Genomic DNA, 20,792 nt, shown 5'->3' with positions numbered 1-20,792 from the left:
ATTTTATCTTTTTGTTTTTCTTAAATCTGGATCAACTTCTTAGCTTTTCTTTGTATTTCTTAACATTGAATTTTAGAAGAGTACAATCTAGTTGTTGAGTTAATGGTTCTTGGGTTTGCCTGATATTTTCTCATGATTAGATTCAGGTTTTGATTTTTTGGGCAGGAATACTATGTAAGTGATGATGTACCCTTCTCAGTGTATTGGCTTGGAGATACATGATGTCAGTTTGTCATGTTATTTTATTAGTAATGATAATTCTAATGACTTAGTTGTGGTGGTGTCCTTTGGGTTTCTGCACTGCAAAGTTGCTATTTTTTCCTTTGTATTTAATAAGTAATTTGTGGAAAGACTAAATATCCTGTTCCTCTTCAAACTTTTTAGGGATTTTAGTGCCAGTGATAATTTTTTCTTTAGTCAGTTATTACTGTAATGGCTGCAAAATAGTGATTACGTAACTCTTATTTCACTTAACATTTATTAGTTGGCATTCTACTTTAAAAATGAGCTTTCCCACTCCACCACTTATCACTTAGACTCATAAATTCTTATATTATGTGTGAAAAAGTGTGTATGTGTGACTTACAAATATAGCTTATTTGTATACATGGTGTTTAAACCATATGTGTGATTTATATATACTGTAATTCATTTTGATGTGAACATCAAATTGTTCCTCTTCAAACTTGCTCCATGACCTTTGATATGTCTCCATCATGTTTTTTTTTTTTAGGGTGTTTTTATAGTTTGGCATTACCAGGATGTTTCAGGCTTATCTTGTAGTTTCCCTGTTTCTTCCTTAGAAGCAGCCATTTTCAGAGGCACTCTGATTCCTTTTAGTGGGGAATGGTAATTTAAAAACAAGATCAGGGTGCTAGCTGTGCTCTTTATACTAGGGCATCCTTATTTCCAGGCCTTTTCAGCACTCAGAGCTAGGAAAGAATTAGCATTTTCAAGATGAAGTTTCCATGTGTGTTTTTTAAAATACATTTTAGTCATGAAATCATCATGTTTCTTTTACTTTCATTTGAACATCACAGGATTCTTATTCCTATTTCTCTTTCCCTATTCCATATTGCATCTCCTTTTTTTTTTTTCACAATGAGAACCTGGCTCCCAGAGTCTTGAAATACACGTAAAACAGATTCAGAACTCTTACTGTTATGAGAAAACCTATTCAGTAGAGTTTAGGATTTGTTTACAGTTTTTTCTTTGTCTCTTTTTAGGCGAAGGGTATATAGTTCAAATATTGGGTTCAGAAGTTTCCTACAGAGTTGTTATATTAATAATTTAAAATACATAATTTGGTTTATTGTATCTGTTTGTATGCAGTTTTAGCATTTATTTTTCCTTCCATGTTCACTGATTTATTTTTTGCATATGTAAAACATCTAACAGTTCCAAAGGCAAGAGTATCCAAAGGTATATAGAAACTTGATACATCTTTCTCTGTTTCTTTCATTTCTGTCAGAACAGATTTCATTTCGTTTCTGGTTTGTTTTTCCTGTGTTTCTTTTTACATAAACAAGCAGATGCATAAACATATATATATCCTGTTGCTTTGAAAGAGCATCTTATTAGTTCTGTAAAGTATTGGCAATATTGCACATATCTGAACTTTTTATGAAGTATGTCAACAGGGATAAAATTAACTTTTTTGGGAACTTTACTTTGAAAGAGTTATTTTGAAAGGGATTTTTTATAAAATAGTATAGGTTTTTATGAAACACGTCAGAGTGTTGCTGTTAACTGGTTGCACTAACAATACTTATATCCATTGCTGAAGAATATAGGGAAAGAAATACCAAAATTTTGAATAAGATTTTGTAAAACTGCAAAAATTAATATTAAGAATTCATAGAGGCACAGAAATGTATTTTTTAAATAATGTAACCTGATGTAAATCCTTAGTTCTTTTCTCATTTCTACACTGACGTCATACTATGTTGAAGAATATTTCTAAAAATATTCTAGAGTCAATAAAGTGTTGATAGCACATCTATATTTAAATACTTAGTACCACGGCAAGTAGTTTATATGACTTGAGAATGATACCGTAGGAACATACTAAAAGACTTTAGAAAAAGCATGTCAAGAAAAAAAAAAAAAACAACAAGGGGGGTCAGAGACAACAATATGTAAGAAAAAACATAGAAAATTTATCTCACCAGAAACAGCACCTCTTCTCAGTCTCAGACAAGTACTGCCTCCAGAAAAGCCAATTCAAGCGTTGGGAAGTGGCAGGATCGATATGGGAGGGCCGAATCGCCTGATCTAAGGTAAGGCTATTTTTAAACATTGGATACTCCCTGATGTTTAGATCATCAATGTTGTTATGCCTTATTAGTAAGATAATAAATTTTGACCGTACCATATTTTTACCCTCCAACTTATGCTTTTTCAGGGTACAGTTGTAGGTTTTTTAGTTATCTTATAAATCAAAACCCAGCACTTGTCTTGCCACTCATCTTTCTGGCTGTTTATGATATTTAATGAATTACATGGAACCATGCTAATGGATGCTCAGTAATTTTTTTTTTTCCTTCTCCTTGCTGCAGGTTAATTCTTTCTCATACCACATCCCATTTTAAAAAAATTCCCAGGTGCTTTTCACTACTTATCGAATAAAACCTAACATTCTGAGCCAGTATTTAGGACCCATAAAATTTGACTCTACTGAATCTTTCCAATCTTACACCCACTACAGTGCAAAAACCTGTGATTTCATTAAGTGGACATAGTAGCTGCCCTGGAATATGCTATTTCCCTTATTGTTGTTATGCTTTTGTTAATGATCTACCCTCCATTGAATTTTGATTTGTGTTCTGAATCTTAAATTTACACAGCATACAACCTTGAATGGATATTATAATTTCTCCGAACCTGAAAACTGAAATAATAACTTCATCTTTAAGGGATGCAATGAGAAACGACTGTGTTCCAATATGAAAGTACATTACTTGCAGTGATCAGTCTGAGAGATTGTGCTTTGATAACCTGACTTCAAAATACAGACCAAGATACATTCCTAATTTATCATTTGAGGTTTTAAATAATTATGATATACAAGGGGTAATTTTGGTGTTTTTTTTTTTTTTTTGCTTTTGTTAGAGAATTTTAAGCAATTTACCTGGTTGGCTCAATGCTATATAAATATGTTTGCAATTATTTTAATTTAAAAACTTAAAAAATACAAATGTAAATTATGATCAAATACCTTTGATCATAGCACCTAAAAGGGAGGAAACACTATCAAAATTTGATTTTCTTATGTTTCATTTTCTGTACAGTCTTAATTATATATTCCACGTGAGTTGTAAGTATTTCCTGTTAGGAAAGAAGTTTAGTCATTCTTAAAAGTGGATATACATCTCAAAGTAAGAATGTCTAAACTCTAAGTCTAATAACTAATGTAGATAAAAATATATTACCTGCATTCTTAGAATAGTGTCAGTTGCATGTGTTGCTTTAGTAGGTTGAGGAAAGTTTTCATCTGATTATTTTGAAAGTACTCATTGATTTATCAATGTATTATATTGATTTGTCTTTGTTTTTGAACACTAAAATTCTATTTGAAAAACCAGTAGAAATTTCAAGAGTTATTTTAAATAAAGAAAAGTTATATCTGACAAGTGTAGAATGAAGTGTATGAGTCTTTTCACATACAACATTTCCATGGAACCTAAAAGTTCATAATTGTACTAATACAACTTCTGTGTAACAACTAACTCGATTATTGCATAGAGAAACACTTGGATTTATATTTAACCTGGCAGTATGGACAGCCTATTTACTGAACCTAAAAGGGCCAGACAACAAGAACTTATAAACTTATCATGCTATTGATAAAGAAACTTAAACTTACAACTGTTTTGTTGCATAAGTATTGGACTTGGATTTTAGGTTTAGTTTTGTCAGTAACCACCTGTGTGAATTAAGGAAAGTTTCCTAACGTGCCTATGCCTCCATTACTACAATTGTAACATAGTGGAGCTAGACTGTGTAATTTGGAAAGCCTCTTCAAACCTGAAACTCTTTATTTTCTGACTAGTCCCTGGTTTACAGTGGAAACTAGTCCTTAGAGATTTGAGAAATTAGAGAATTTGCCCAAATTCACAGCTAGTTAAGAGGCAAAATCAGGACTAGAATACCTGCTTTTCTGGCTTGTAGTACCAATAGTTCAGGCAAGTCAACCTTCATAGACAAAGGCATAGAAATACTTAAAATAGGCCAGGCGTGGTGGCTCACGCATGTAATCCCAGCACTTTGGGAGACCGAGGCAGGTGGATCACTTGAGGTCAGGAGTTCAAGACCAGCCTGTCCAACATGGTGAAACCCTGTCTCTACTAAAAATACAAAAATTAGCCATGCATGGTCACAGTCACCTGTAATCCCAGATACTCAGGAGGTTGAGGTGGGAGAATCACTTGAACCCGGGAGGTGGAGGTTGCGTGACCCAAGATCACGCCACTGCACGCCAGCCTGGGTGACAGAATGAGACCCTGTCTCAAAAAAAAAAAAAAAAAAAAAATACTTAAAAGATGTTATTTTCAGTGTAATTTTAAACTTTGTATTTGTTTCTTTGGCTTTGTTGTTATAACATCTGAAATTCTTTTTATATCAGCTATTTGACTTAGAATGTTTTATTTAAAATTGTTTTACTTTAGATATAGTACTTTATTTTTGGACACCAGATGGCTAATTTATAGTGAAAATATTGTTTCCCATACCTGAAAGAGACACATCTCAGTGCTTTATCTATAGCAACTCCATCTATACCTGCTTCTCTCTAAAAAAGATGCTTTGGAAACAAAAAAACACTCTTCACTTTAACTTTGTAATTAGTCTCAAGAATATATGTGAAAGGAAATTTGAAGCCGTATTTTCATTATGTGTTTTGTGCTTTAGAAATTCCAAAAATAGGCTGGGTGTGGTGGCTCATGCCTGTAATCCCAGCACTTTGGGAGGCCGAGGCAGGCGGGTCACCTGAGGTCGGGAGTTGGAGACCAGCCTGACCAACATGGAGAAACCCCGTCTCTACTAAAAATAAAAAAATTAGCTGGGCCTGGTGGCGCATGCCTGTAATCCCAGCTACTCGGGAGGCTGAGGCAGGAGAATTGCTCTCTCTTTCTCTCTCAGGCTACTTTTTCTCTTTTAAAACACACTCTCTCTCACTGTCACTCTCTGGTAGTGTAAGAAAAACTAGATTCCAGCTCTTGTAGTTAATGTAACTGACAGGTGTGGAGTTTGAGGCATTGCTTAAATGTTTGTAAAGAGCAAGTAAGTAATGATTAAGATCTTTCTCGTAAGTTATTATATTTGGGCTGGGCGCTGTGGCTCATTGCCTGTAATCCTGGTACTTTGGGAAGCTGAGGTGGGTGGATCACTTGAGCTCAAGAGTTTGAGACCAGCATAGGCAACATAGCAAAACCCCAGCTCTACCAAAAATACAAAAATTAGTTGGGCATGGTGGTGTGCACTTGTGGTCCCAGCTACTTGGGAGGCTGAGGTGGGTGGATCACTGGACAGGTGAGGCTGCAGTGAGCTGTGATCGTGCCACTGCATTCCAGCCTGGGTGACGGAGCCAGACCTGGTCTCTAAATAAATAAATAAATACATAAATAACAGTTATTATATTTGAAGTTGTGGCCTTATCATATGCTAGTTACTATTAATTTGTATAATATAGTGTTTTTCCAATTTTAACAGTATTCTTCAAGCCAAATCTATAAGTGTTTTTCAAACTTGTACCAGTATTCTTCAAGCTAAATCTATATGTATAGCAATGGCATTTTATTGGTGTAAGTTTGCTTTATAAATTCAAATTTTAACTCTTGTGAAACTAATTAATGAAGCAGTTTTAGTGAGTGCAGGAAATTGAAACTGGTAATATGGATGATTGCTATAAACGTATCCTAATGCACAGTTTATTTTTTTATTTTGTTTCCATTTTATGTTACCAAGTTCTGTTCCTCTTAATTTTCAAGTGACAGTTTATTTTTCTTAAGCTTATGTTCCTGTATTAGAATGCTTTTTAACTGATTCATACTCTTGAATGAATAGTAAAAATTGCTTTTCAATGTTAAGTCACAAATACATTTAAATATGCATGTATTTCTTATATTAAACACAATACTTATAATAAAACTGGACGTTAAATGAACATGATATCTAAGAATAACCTCTTCCTCTGACTACCTCCTTTTATGTCTTGATGAGACACTGTACTGAAAAGATGTGCCTATACCTTGGGGCATTTGATCAAGTGCTCTGAATGCATGTTGCTATAGTGTGTAGTTCGTATGATTTTATGTTATTGGACATATGAAGGCCTTTGGGGTTTTTTGTTTTTCTTTAAGTTTCTTATAGAGCTGTGTCTTTTCCTGTCATTGATTCATTTAAAAGCATGAAATTAAGCATAAATATGGAAGGTAGAGCTTTATTCCAAGCTCTGTACAAAAGTGAGTAAGCTTGTTTGCACTTTTGAACACATTTGTGTCCTCCAGTGAGTAAAATTTGGGCTTATTTCACCTTTAAACATTCAAGGTTTTTTTTGTTTTGTTTTAAATAGAGCTTAAAAATTGACATTTTAAAAATTCAGACCCCAGAAAATTAGTATGATAAACACTGTTGAAGAAGAAGGGAAGGGGCTAAGCCTGAATCCTAGTGCTGCCACTTTACAATGCAAAAGAGCCTTATCTGTGGAAGTGAAACTAATTGGACATGTACTTTACTTTTTATTTTTTCAAGACGAGTCTCACTCTGTTTCCCAGGTTGAGTGTAGTGGTGGGATCATGGCTACTTGCAAACTCGGACTACCAGGCTCAAGCAGTCCTCCCACCTCAGCATCCCGAGTAGCTGGGACTACAGGCATGCCCACCATGCTCAGCTAATTTTTTATTTTTTGTAGAGATGAGGTCTCACTATGTTGCTCAGGCTGATGTTGATCTCCTGAACTCAAGTGATTCTCCTGCCTCGGCCTACTCCCGAATCACACCTGAGATTACAGGTGTGAGCCACTATGCCGGCCCCATATACCTTAAATGTGATGTACTTGTAAGGATTAAATAAGTTCTAAGCTATGAAAGCACCTATTTCAGGGCTTGAAAGATAAATCAGCCAGGCGCGATGGCTCACGCCTATAATCCCAGCACTTTGGGAGGCTGAGGTGGGCGGATCACCTGAGGTCGAAGACCAGCCTGACCAGGCGGGGCACGGTAACTCATGCCTGTAATCCCAGCACTTTGGGAGGCCGTGGTGGGTGGATCACGAGGTCAGGAGATCGAGACCACGGTGAAACCCCATCTCTACTAAAAATACAAAATATTAGCCAGGCGCCGTGGTGGGCGCCTGTAGTCCCAGCTACTCAGGAGGCTGAGGCAGGAGAATGGCGTGAACCTGGGAGGCGGAGCTTGCAGTGAGCCAAGATGGCACCACTGCACTCCAGCCTGGGCGACAGAGCAAGACTCCGTCTCAAAAAAAAAAAAAAAAAAAAAAAGCACCAGCCTGACCAACATGGAGAAACCCCCTCTCTACTAAAAAAAAATTTAAAAAATAGCTGGGCGTGGTAGCATGCGTCTGTAATTCCAGCTCGAGAGGCTGAGGCGGGAGAATCGCTTGAACCCAGAAGGCAGAGGTTGTGGTGAGCCGAGATCGTGCCATTGCACTCCAACCTGGGCAACAAGAGTGAAACTCCATCTCAAAAAAAAAAAAAAAAAGATCAGACACTCAGTGAGTGTCGGATCTCCTCTTTCATCATGGGCTTTATCAGTCTCTTTAAATGTAGTACTGATAGAAAATAAATTGTATATCCGGAAAAGTGATTGGAATTCTGTGATTTTTATTTTATTTTAGACTAGGTTCTTTTTCTGGACGGGATTTTGCATTAATAAATTGTTACTCGAACATTAGGATATATTTTCTTTATAAATTATGTATATACTATAGAGAAAATTATTCTTGTGCTTGTGAAAGTAAAACGTACACACAGGTATAGAAACAGTACCATGTCAGACCAGTCATGTTGCCCAGGCTGATCTCGAATTCCTGGGCTCAAGTACCACAAAACTAAAAGATCAGTAGAAAAATATGTAATCAATGATATTCTTATGTTGATGGATATGACTTCAAATTTTTCTTGAAATAGTTAAATATTAATTTTTTATGAGCTACTTTAAGTTCTTTCTGGAGGGAACAAAATGTCTAGCAGTCTCTTGAACATGCCCTTAGATTTGTAGTCTTCAACTTTCACTATATTGGAATTACCTAGGAAGCTTCAAAAAAGTATTGATACTGAGTCCCAGAAATGTTATTTTAAATAGTCTGGTGTACACCCTGTGCATCAGGATTTTGATATGCAGGCAAGGTTGAGAACCACTGATTTAGAGTCTTGATTCTGGGTTGGCATAAAGATTAAAATCAAATGATAGCTAGGCACCTACGGTTTTGAAGTAAAATGATAGATGTAGTTACAACGGGAGCTGATATTTGTATAGCATTTTACAGCCTCACAGTGTTTTTCTTTATGTGCTTCTCATTTAATTTACATTTTCTGCCTCTTTGAATGTCTTTTGGTTGGTGACCACTATCAAAGATGCATGATACTTCTGTTGCAAGCAGATGGATAGGTAATATATTTGCCAGGTAGAAATTGTGCACATATCTGTCCCTCTCCATCTTTTCTCTATACTCATAGTTGTCCCTCCATCTGAAATGTTCTACCTTCCCATCCTACATGTCTTTTAAGGCTCATCTCTTTCCTAAAGTAGCTTAAAAGATGCTACACAATTTCCATGCAGAACTGTTTACAGCCATCTATTTACATATGTGACCTGAATTAAAAGTGCATCTCTTTTCAAGTTGGGAATATGAGATAGCCACATTCTAGGCTTTTTCTTAGCAAATGGACCTTTGAACTGATTGCTGCCCAGTTCTTATTAGAAGCCCTTCTGTGAGAAAACATTCATAGATGTCTACATTGATATGTGATTCACTCATTCTTTTAGAATATGGTTATGAACTTTCAAGCAATAATTCAAACAATATTTCAAGCAAAATAATTTGAAAATTTGCTGTAAACGCTGGACTTTTGCCTGAAAATTGCATCTATACATATCTATTTATTTAGAAATCAGGGACGTCCTGATTCTTCTTTAGAGAACCATGTGCTAGTTAAGAACTTGAACTGTTCTCAAAAGCACAGTTAAATTATTAGATCAAGCCTGACCATTAAGAGGGCTAGATACGCAGACCACGTTGTTTTGCTTCCCCTGATTAAATTGCTCTTATTGAATTGGGCGTTGTTGTGCTTCACTCAGCATTAAAGAGCATTTTGCGAAATAGCTCTTTAAAATTAAATTTTTTTTTTGGTAGGAATTTTGGAGACTTTATTTCCGTATTTTTGAAAACATGAGATTGCAATCCATTAGTGGGTTGTGAAACAATTTGGTGGTCCCAACCAATATTTCTTGGTTTTGTATTGTTTATTTTGCTTTTTTCCTATGCTATATTTAAATACTAATAAAATTACATTTTATCTTAATGTCACCATTTTTCCTTTTTTAAGTATTGTCTCATGAACCTTTTTTAGTTTTTAATGTAATGTGGGTACTGGATTGCTGTGTAAAATGTACTTCTTACTGTGTTTTGTAGTCAATAAAGTTTAAAAACTATTGTACTCATATTTTCTCTTAGACTCAAAGGAGAATTTTTTTCTGTTTATTCTCATTTGCAAAATGACAATAATGAGAGTTGCTACCTTATGGGTTTATCATGAAGACTAAATATATATAAAATATTTAGAACAGTGCTTACCTTGTGCGTAGTAGGTGCTCCATAAATACTAGCTGTCATTGCCGGGAAAACAATCTTAGAGCAAATGCTTTGTTTTAATCTTACGCACATTAAAGACATTTGTTATTAATGATGTCCTTTGCTCTGGCTTCCAAGAAAAAGCAGCTGAGATTTTTTTTTTTTTTTTTTCGAGACAGACTCTTGTTTTGTTGCCCAGTCTGGAGTGCAGTGGCACAATCACAGTTTACTGCATCCTTCATCTCCTGGGCTCAAGCAATCCTCTCACCTAAGCCCTCTGCATAGCTGGGACCACAAGCATGTGCTACTGTGCCTGGCTAATATTTTAAATTATTTGTAGACACAAAGTCTTGCCATGTTGCCCAGGCTGGTCTCGAATTCCTGGGCTCAAGTAATCCTCCTGCCTCAGGCTCCCAGTGTTGGGATTACGTGCGTGAGCCTGACCTTCAGAGATCGATTTATGGCCTTTTGTCTGTCTTCTATTAGCCCTGATTTGTCATCTTAAACTTCCTGTTGCATCTCTGCAGGGAGCCTTCAGATTCTTTCTGGGATATCAGAATCATCAAAATATGATCATTTAATTCCATTGTAACTTCAGAGATATTTTTATATTCATTTACTGTGCCAGGAGGGGAGGTAGAGGCTCTTGGGAACATTTACTGCCTGTTTAAACTCTACATTAACTCGGACACCCAGAGTGGTTAGTTTCTTAGCTTTTTACTAGATGATTGAGTCCAGTATGGAGAAGAGGATTTTGATAATAGCATTAGCTGTTTACCTTACTGAACAAGTTTGTTGGCCTAATCAAACCTACGCTTTGTGGAACTCTTAAGTTACAGTAGATTTCCTCATAGGGAAACTCTATTAAATCTTCTTAAACAATGAAAGAAAAAGCTGTCCATTAAGAACTTTCGTGGAATAGTATGGTTCAATATTTTTTTCCATAATGTGGCATCAGAATAATGTTAGATTTTTAAATTATTTGTCAGTGTTAGATATTATGTGCTTTTTGTTACTGTGGTACATACTGTGTGTCTATCATAAAACTTTTTGGAACAAAATGGTAAGCTTCATTTATATGATTAAAGTAAATCAGTTTATGTGGTTAAAAAATACGGGCACAAGGAGATGTTTTGAAAATGTGGAGAATTGTAATTTTCTTTTTTTTTTTTTTTTTTTTTTTTTTTTTGAGTCGGAGTCTTGCTCTGTCACCCAGGCTGGAGTGCAGTGGCGCAGTCTCGGCTCACTGCAAACTCCGCCTCCCGGGTTCACGCCATTCTCCTGCCTCAGCCTCTCGGAGTAGCTGGGACTACAGGCGCCCGCCACCACGCCCGGCTAATTTTTTGTATTTTTAGTAGAGACGGGGTTTCACTGTGGTCTTGATCTCCTGACCTCGTGATCCACCCGCCTCGGCCTCCCAAAGCGCTGGGATTACAAGCGTGAGCCACCGCGCCCGGCAGAATTGTAATTTTCTGAACTCCCTTTAGGGATATATACTTGTTAAGGCTGATTTCTCAGTTATATGTTTTTAGAATCATAGTATTTGCCATTTTGAATCTTTAGTGATTAAAAACAATCAATTTAAAGTTGAAAAAAACTAATTAGACTTCTGACCATATTTAAGGTACATTTTAAGAGATGAATACTTCCATGTGTCCCAGACTTTTTGAAAACTAGAGATCCTGAGAAATAAATGGTAAAAGACAGGCTATAGAAAATTTTCCCCTCAACAGGAAAGTTATTCTTATATCTAGATCTAATTTTTACCACTTTTAACAATTTGGAGAATTTGCTATCTGACTTGCAAGTCCAAACAAATTTGGTAGAATTTGTTCTTGATGGGAATAAATTTAAAAATGCAAAGGAGAGAGTTCAGTGATTGGCAAGAGGAAATAGTAGAAAAGGAAATAGAGTGAAAGTAAAAATTTTGACAATGGAGGGCAGCAATTAACAGAGAGGAAATTACGACCTCAGAATGCACACCTGTATTTAGTAGGATGTTGGAATATGAAATGTTTGTATATCAGAAGGCTGATGGCATGTGCTTTGATAATGCAGTCATGGTGGGCATAGCTTTGCAATTTAAATTATAGGGAAGAAATTGAAGCAATATTTGTATTATCATAGAGATATTTGGATTTTTGTAACGTGAATATTAAGATCTTTCCCCAGCTGTATTGGAGGATATGTTAATCCTCCAATGAAATCATTCTTGATCTTTGGGATCATGAGGAAATCTAGGAAGTCAGTGACTCAGGCATAAAATTAGAAAGGCTTGAACAGTTTTAAATTGTACTGAAATTATAGAGAAGGGAAGTCTTATTAAGTGGGCAAGGGATGGTAAGTGGGAACTGACTATGTACTTGAAAACATTTCAGATGTCATGATATGCTTTTTATAGGGCTGTCTTTCTTAGCACAAAATAATTTGTGGAGTGTTTCAAGGCCTACTTGAGATAAACTCTTACTAACTCATGATTTCCAGAAAAGTCTTAAATTCCTCAAAGGTGAATTGTCTTGCTGGAAGGAAACCTAGCTCAAGGTGGGGAGGGAAGGTCTGTAGTCTTTGGGATCAGAAAGACTCAGGTTTGAAAGTTAGTTTTGCCATTTAATTCATGCTTAGGTTAGTGATTTCACTTTGGACCATGGCTTGTCTCTTAACAGGTATACAGTAATTTTTAAGTTTTTGCGAGGTTTAGATATAATGGGTTTGGCATCCAACCTATGGTAGCTGCTGTTATTTGTCATTTTAGGAGCCTAATCTAGTGACTGCGGAAGGATCTATGGTATTTTAATTGTTTTACTTCTATAAAGTTTTAAAGGCAGTATTGTTCAGAACTGAAATATAGATGAAGAGAAATTCATCTAATTTGCATCCACTTTTCATTGCCTATTTCTCCAAGTGACTTCTATATCATCTTAGGCATGCATACTTTTATAAAGTCCTTTATCTGCATAATAGCTTTTAACATTATTTTAATTATTTAAAATACAACTTACTAGATTTTTCTCTTAAATTTTTCTCATAAATTGTTTTATGATAGACTATTTTTCCATATCCTTATAAACTTTAAAAAGATTGTAGAGGTGAGGCGAGTATTTAAATATTTGAATTTTTCTATCTAAATGCAAGTTATCAGAAATGGCAAACTGGTTCCTTTTTTATGTTTTTTTAAACACTTGGAATATATCACAAGGAAAATATCTTGTGTATGTTAAAATGAGCATTATTTTCAGGCCTTTTTGGGGAATATTTAAAGTTTCTGTAATAGAGCTGTAGTATGTGTTACAATTGTAGTGGTCCCAAAATTTCCATTTGTCTAGCATTTGCTGTCTTATTTAATTTCACAAGGATACATTTATTTGGAGACTACTAAAACTAGTAAGTTTAGAAGAAGAGCTCTACAGAGACTTAAAGCTTAACATTATGATCATTGTTGGATGTGTTGGTTCTAGCTTATTTATTAATAAAAATTTTTATGACAGTGCAAAGTAGCGAGCTTAAACTCAGGGATATTTTTCAATGTGTATTGTGATCTGATTTTATTTTAAAATTTATTGCAAACACATTTTGTTTTTATTTCTCACTGCTTCTATTATTTTTAAAGCATCTAATTCAGTGAAACTGAATTGATTCAATTTTTATGTTACAGGAGATTACCTGGGGCAATTGATGTTATTGGTCAGACTATAACTATCAGCCGAGTAGAAGGAAGGCGACGGGCAAATGAGAACAGCAACATACAGGTTTAGTATTTTAAAATAAATAATTTTCTTTTACTGAAGGATATCAGCATTATAATTTATTTATAATATAATAAATTACTATTTTATTCAATAGATAGTCATAGTGCTATGCGGTGTTTTAGGTGATACAAAGAGATTTAAAATGTGGAACCAGTCATCATTTATTATAAAGGCATTTCCAGTTAGAATTTATAATCTCTGAATCTTTTTTTAATAGGGTTTTTTTTTCTTTTCCTTGATAGAAACGTAATACAAGTTGAGTATCTCTTATCTAAAATGCTTGGGACCAGAAGTGTATCAGATTTTGGAAATTTTCGAATTTTGAAATGTTTGTATGTATGTAATCTTAGGGATGAGACCCAAGTCTAAACATGAAATTTATGTTTCATAAATAAGTTATTTAATTTACTATGATGATTTGTTAATTTATGATAATATTTTTTCCTTTGGCAACCCTGAATAAACTGTGTAGTGGGCCCGAGTTTTTATTGTGATCCGTCACATATGAGGTTGGGTGTGGAATTTTCCACTTGTGATAAAATGTTGATGCTCAAAATGTTTTGGATGTTAGAGCATTTCAGATTTCAGATTTTTAGATTAGGAATATTCAACTTGTATATAGGTTTACTGAATGAAAAATAAAAGACCACCAGTGATTTTACCACCTAAAGATAACCACATCTGGTACATCTTTTGATACTAAGCAAAATTGGGATACTATTATAATTATATTTCTGTGTATACTTCTTTCCCCATCTAAAATTATCATTTGTATGTTTTCATATTCCTAAAATATGATTAAAATATCTTCATGATAGCTTCATTGGATAAATATACCATGATTTATTTAATGTGACATTTCGGGAGGAGGTGTAGAGTTCCTTTGTTTTTAGGTGAAAAATTGAGGGGAGATGAATTATCAGTAAGTTGGATAATTAATGTTAGAACTTTAATAACTGAGACTTCCAGCTATTCAGTTTGGCCATACTTTTTTCATTATTTATTCCTATTTTCTGAGTCCTTTTAAAAATGTCCAGAGCACTTTATTCTTACCTTTGATAAGTTGATCATGTAAAATGTTCCTTTTAGCATCTTTAAAGGCAAATCATTTCTATAGTGGAAGATGTTAGTCCATTTTTCCTTTCCCCTTACCATTAAAATGCCACGATTTCTCAAAATACATACTTTAAAAAATAGCTTATCAGCATAAGCCCTACAAAAAAAACACTGCACTTAAATGTAGGAAGTGTTAATGGAAAGAGGGATTGTATGTTTAAAAGATTGCTTTAATCAGCAAGGATCTGAGAAGTATAAATTAAATATACAACATTATGTTGGCTGTCTTTCCCAAATTTATTTACACATCCTTGGGGAGCTTATCAAAAATCCAGATTTTGAGGTGCCACTTTGCTTGTTTTATTTCAGTAGGTTTGGGGTGCTTCTTATGGTGCCTGTCCCTTAGTCTGTTGACACAAATAAGCATTTTGCAAACATTGCTTTATTTTTTAAGAATAAACCCTGGTCTTAAAGTTACAAGGCTCACATGATAAAGTTACTTACATATCTTGCTGCCTGTTGCTTGCAGTCTGTTGACGCATGCCTGACAGTCTCTTACTTTGCAACCTGGTGATGACATGCCTTTGTACAGTGAATGTCTGACCTGCTGCCATGTTAATTTCTTAAGGCTAGTGTCTGTGATTAATGATTACATTGCTTTAATTGAATACTTTAACTTTGGTTGGGTGACAAAGATACTACTTGTTAAACGATCTTTATGAAGTACTCTTTTCTTGTGTGGAGTGTTTGTATTAATTACTTTTTATTAAGAAATTTTTGGTAATGATCCAGTTGTTTTTTCTTAAGATTTGAGTATGCACATTTTTAAAAGTATATGTGTTTGTATACTCACATAGGCATATGTATACACATATCACACATGTAGAACTATTACTCTCCCCCCAAAAATACATGTGTGAATTAAACTACCTTTTACTTTGTTTCTTAGATTAAATGAAATTAATTTACTAAGATTCATCTTACATAATATTTATGCATCTGTTTAATTAACTGTGCTCTAATTTTAGGTCCTTTCTGAAAGATCTGCTACTGAAGTAGACAACAATTTTAGCAAACCACCTCCGTTTTTCCCTCCAGGAGCTCCTCCCACTCACCTTCCACCTCCTCCATTTCTTCCACCTCCTCCGACTGTCAGCACTGCTCCACCTCTGATTCCACCACCGGGTAAATAGTAAATAAGACATTTGACTTTGAAAGAAAATTAGCTTGCGAGTGTTTTTTAAAATTTTTGACAATTAAAATAATATCTTGATCACATTACATTAAAAGTAATAGATATAATACTTATCTTCAACAGATTCACACTGAAACAGATATATATATGTTTATTGCTATTTCAATATAGGAAAGAGACAATGTTCTAAAATTGAGAAGAATATACAGATACCAATCTTGTGATTCAAAAATATGATAATGATCCCCAAACTTAAGTTCCTAATAGAATATGTATAAATCCATACTCAGTTACAAACTTTACCAGTGTTAATTTGTTTTGGAAAAAAACATAAAAGATACTTTTAGGATGGGAGTAGATCAAAAAATTGTATCTTGCGAAGAGATTGATTAATATTTCAGTCTGGTCTTCTTCTGTATACTGGTTTCCTTTTAGGAGACTGCTACTGGGTGCCTGGTATTTATTTCTTTTAAACAAAAGTAAATGTTGATCATATTTTTAGCTACTTTTGATTATTAATTAAAAACCAGGTTAGTGGTGATAGAGAAGAAACTCACAAATTACCAAATTTTATTTTTATTTGAATTTTTCATCGGGTTGCCTTTCTTACTTTGCTTTTAATCTTTATCTGCCTTAACCAAGTTTTTATGAAACTAGCAGGATTGATTGAGATAATAATTACCTCTTCCCAGGGAGAAAGCTGGTAGTAAATGATGAAAAAATAGCTGCTTATTCTCATCAGGGCAACATGAAAGACGTATATTAGGCTTTACTTCCTATTAATAAAATCAGTTTATACTAGAGAGCCATGTACTCTCACTTTTATTTGCAAGAGAGCTGTCTTTGTTTTAAGGTGCCAGTTGTGATCCGAGTACAGAACCAAATATAGTGTCTGAATAGTCCTTCCCTAACATATTCATCCTTGGCCTCTAAATGTCAGCCACTGCTTCTGTCTTTCATCCTCAGTGCCTTTGATTTCCTTCCACTGTCACCTCTACTCTCAAAAAGTATGAGAAAAATATGAAAAAATGACTTGTGGCTTTAGAGGGTCTGTTTTCTCAAAAATAGAGGAAGGAGGCGGTTGGAGGTTAGAGGTCCTTATTCCAGACAACATTAGTGTTTCCAATTTCAGTGAATTTCTCGTTCCAACAAATAGATTGAGCAGAAACCACTCATTAGTTGGGATTGACTTATGGTTCTTGTGTCTTTAATATACTGAGTATTAACCAAATGAAAGAGGACTTAGGTGATTCAAAATGAGGACTTCTGTGATTTCTATGTGAATCCTTTGTCCTCTGAAAAAGAATTAGATAAATAAAAGGTAGAAATAATTAATGTTTTAACATATTTTATTAATGATACTAAAAAAATTATTAATGTTTGTGGTAATCTGTTAGATTCCTTTGTAATATTACTTAAACTTTACTAAGTAGTGATTTGAAATAATTTTCTTTTTTTAATGCTTAAAACTCTTTTTAAAAATTTTATTTTTAATTGATGGTAATACTTGTGTACGTTTATGGGGTACAATGTGATGTTTTGATTTATGTCTACATTGTAGAAAATCAAGTTAATATATTCATCACCTCACATATCATTTTTTTGTGGAGAGAACATTCTGAAATCTCCTAGCAGTTTTGAAATATACAGTTATTAATTATAGTCACCATGCTGTACAGTAGAGCTCCAAAACTTGTTTTTCTCATTTTGCTGAAACTTTTGTATCCTTTGAAAATCATCTCCCCTACCTCACCCATGGCCCCCAGCCTCTGGTAACCACCATTTTACTCTCCGCTTCTATGAGTTGGATCATATAAGTGAGATTGTGCAGTAATTGTCTTTCTGTGCCTGGCTTATTTCACTTAGCGCAGTGTCCTCCAGGTTCATGCATGTTGTCACAAATGACAGAATGAAAGGATTTCCTTATTTACTAATATAGTATATCCCCAGATGGCTAACATTTTGTATGTTCAGTACTAATTATTAAAGTAAGTAGGACAGAGTTGGTATGAATTAATAACAACAAATACTTAGCTGGCATAAGAATATTTGAAACTGTAGAATATTGCTACAGAGGTAATTGCTGCACATAGGCAGTAGCATTGTCTGGAAGTTTACTTTTTTTCGAAATGATAAAATTACTTTTTTTTTTTTTTTTTTTTTTGAGACAGGGTCTCACTCTTTCGCCCAGGCTGGAGTGCAGTGGTGCAGTCTCGGCTCACTGCATCCTCCACCTCCCAGGCTCAAGCGATCCTCCTGCCTCAGAGTAGCTGGTACTACAGGCGTGTGCCACCATACCCGGCATTTTTGTATTTTTTGTAGAGATGGTGTTTCGCCATGTCCAGGCTGGTCTTGAACTCCTGACCTCAAGCGATCTGCCCTCCTTGGCCTCCCAAAGTACTGGCATTACAGGCATGAACCACCACCCCTGACCATTTCTTTTTCATGTAACCTTTGTTCATAAGTATAACAAATCTTTGAACAGTGTTTAGGTTATTAATGACATTATACTGTAGAGTGCAGATAATTATTTTTCTGTTGCTTAATCTATTTTTCTACTTAATTCTCAGCTACATGCTTTCCATGTTTTAAAATCCAGATTTCCTTTTATGTTTATTCTTGGTTTACATTTCTATGCTCTTCTATCAACATTTAATGAGTTACAGATTCAAATGAATTCTAATGCTGGTTTAAGCAGTACCTAACTGGTATATATGCTGAGCAGGATACTAGTTCATTAAAACCAAATATTTGAAGTTGAGACTCTCCGAATTGCTCCTTACTTTTAGCAGAATGTGAGCTGTTGGGGAGCGTACAGACTATGTATTTCTATCTATGTTTCCCTACAGTTTTAGTCACAGTGGTCTTATATGTACTTGGCATTCCCTAATGTGTTTGCTAATTGAGTTAACGACATATTTATGTGTCCATAACACCAAAGATGATTTTCGGATTTATACCTGGTGCATTCAATCACGATGGGCACTGGCTCTGCATAACAGTATGGCTGCATAGATATATGCCAGCTGCCATGCTTAAAGCTGTAGTTTGCAGTTACCATTTACCACAGAACCACATGATTACACTATATTCCGTAGTTTGTTGTAATTTAAATCACCTTAAGAATCATAAGCAGCTAATGAAAGAAAGCTATGATTCAGGATTCTTTTTAAAGTATTGCCTTAAAAGATACTCCATTTTTCTTAAACTGTCTTGTTTTTTGCTTTCTTCAGAAATAATCAAAAGAAAATGGAAAAACATTTTTTAAAGAATTAATTTAAATGTATTTTAATGTTGCCTTTGTTTTTAAAAGTAAAGTCCAAAATATGATAACTATAGTAATGATATTTTATTCTCATATTTTAGGATGCTACTAGTTTTTTGTTTTGGTTTTAAATAGGGTGACCATACATCCAGATTTGCCTGGAAGAGTCCTACTTTATATCTTCTATCCCAGCATAATTATTATTATTCATTCTTAGAAGGAAATTCCCTGGTTTAGATGATACAATTTCTGATTGACTCTTGGAAATTTACAGAGCACTTACTGCATAAGTAGTTACTGTTTAACAATTATAAGGTGTTAGAGATAATTCTCATTTGAAGGACTTTTAATGTCAGATAGTTCACAGAAGAAGAGAAATGTATTGCCTCCTCTCACCCTTAAACACACACCTACAAACATATGAAACTTTGCTAGTAACACAGAGAGGACAAAGTATTTCTGGCCATAATAGATTTGTATGAAGAATAGAGGAGATTTATGTATTAGAATACAATAAAGAAGGAAGAGATGTCTGGAAGTGCAAAAGTATTTATCGTGGTTCCCTGCAGCCATACTAACAGTAGCTTGAAAACAAATACTGGGCCAGGCATGGTGGCTCATACCTGTAATTTCAGCATTTTGGGAGGCTGAGGCAGGAGGATCACCTGAGGTCAGAAGTTCAAGATCAGCCTGGCCAACATGGTGAAACTCCATCTTTACTAAAAATACCAAAACATTAGCTGGCTGTGGTGGCATACACCTATAGACCTAGCTACTTAGGAGGCTGAGGCAGGAGAATCACTTGAACCCAGGAGACAGAGGTTGCAGTGAGCCGAGATCACACCATTGCACTCCAGCCTGGGCGACAAGAGCGAAACTACATCTCAAAAAAAAAAAAAAAAAAAGAAAAGAAAAAAGAAAACAAATACTAGCTAATTTAGTTCTTCTATAATTCTTCTATAATATCCAGAAAATCTGTTATTTCATTTTCTCATGAGTCAGAAAATAGTTTCCATTGTATTAAGTTTTTTCAGAAATACATTAGAGTGGTTTCATGCTTTTTCTGAGTAATAATAGATATAATAGCTAATACTTATTGGGTGCTCACTTTTCAGGGTACTATTGTGAGTACATTTCATGTATTCATTTGATTCTTGAACAATATCTGAAGTAGATGATATTCTAATTTTGCACTGAGGAAGCGGGGACCTAAGTCATCTAAGTGATAGCTAGAAAATAGTAAAACCAGAATTCTAACCCAGGCCGTTTTGCTTGAAAGCCTGTTTTCTTTATTAACTATGTTGAAATGAATCAGTACCTATATCCAGAAAATCGTATTATTGGATTACGTGTATTTGTCACAGTAACATGTCTTAGAAACTTTTTTCTTAAAGCATTTCTCTGATGTTGAAGTACATGCATACGTATTTGTGGGTAGCGAAGTTAGGGAGATTATAAGGAACAGTCATCAAATTTTTGAAAATCTGAATAAGGTTTTTACTGTTTGCCTGGCTTGTGTTAAGAAGTCTGTGTTTAGCTGAAGTCAGTTTTGAAATATTTGTTCATTGGAAGAAAAACTGTAAAATTGGAAGTATTAATATTATAGGGTACGTGATTTTGTGTGTTTGTTTATTGTGGTAAAATACAATATATTTGTCATTTTAGCCGTTTATAAATGTGTAGTTCATTGGCATTAAATCCATTCATAATGTTATGTAAC

General features: G+C 34.6%; 1 protein-coding gene across 50 annotated transcripts in view; it reads left to right on the top strand.

Moving 5' to 3' along the window:
• FIP1L1 (factor interacting with PAPOLA and CPSF1) overlaps positions 1-20,792 on the top strand; it is a 79,280-nt gene that overhangs the window by 29,706 nt on the left and 28,782 nt on the right. For 31 of the 50 annotated variants that reach the window (XM_055294686.2, XM_063611236.1, XM_055294708.2 and 28 more), the window contains 3 exons: positions 2,172-2,279; positions 13,463-13,556; positions 15,641-15,797. In XM_055294686.2, the coding sequence (XP_055150661.1) occupies positions 2,172-2,279; positions 13,463-13,556; positions 15,641-15,797 (359 nt within the window). The remainder of the gene's footprint in view (positions 1-2,171; positions 2,280-13,462; positions 13,557-15,640; positions 15,798-20,792) is intronic. The other 19 variants (XM_063611232.1, XM_063611230.1, XM_063611233.1 and 16 more) reach the window with 2 other exon arrangements.

The sequence above is a fragment of the Symphalangus syndactylus genome, chromosome 10, assembly GCF_028878055.3.
Source record: "Symphalangus syndactylus isolate Jambi chromosome 10, NHGRI_mSymSyn1-v2.1_pri, whole genome shotgun sequence".
Lineage (NCBI taxonomy): Eukaryota > Metazoa > Chordata > Mammalia > Primates > Hylobatidae > Symphalangus > Symphalangus syndactylus.
This window is presented reverse-complemented; position numbering and strand designations above follow the sequence as displayed.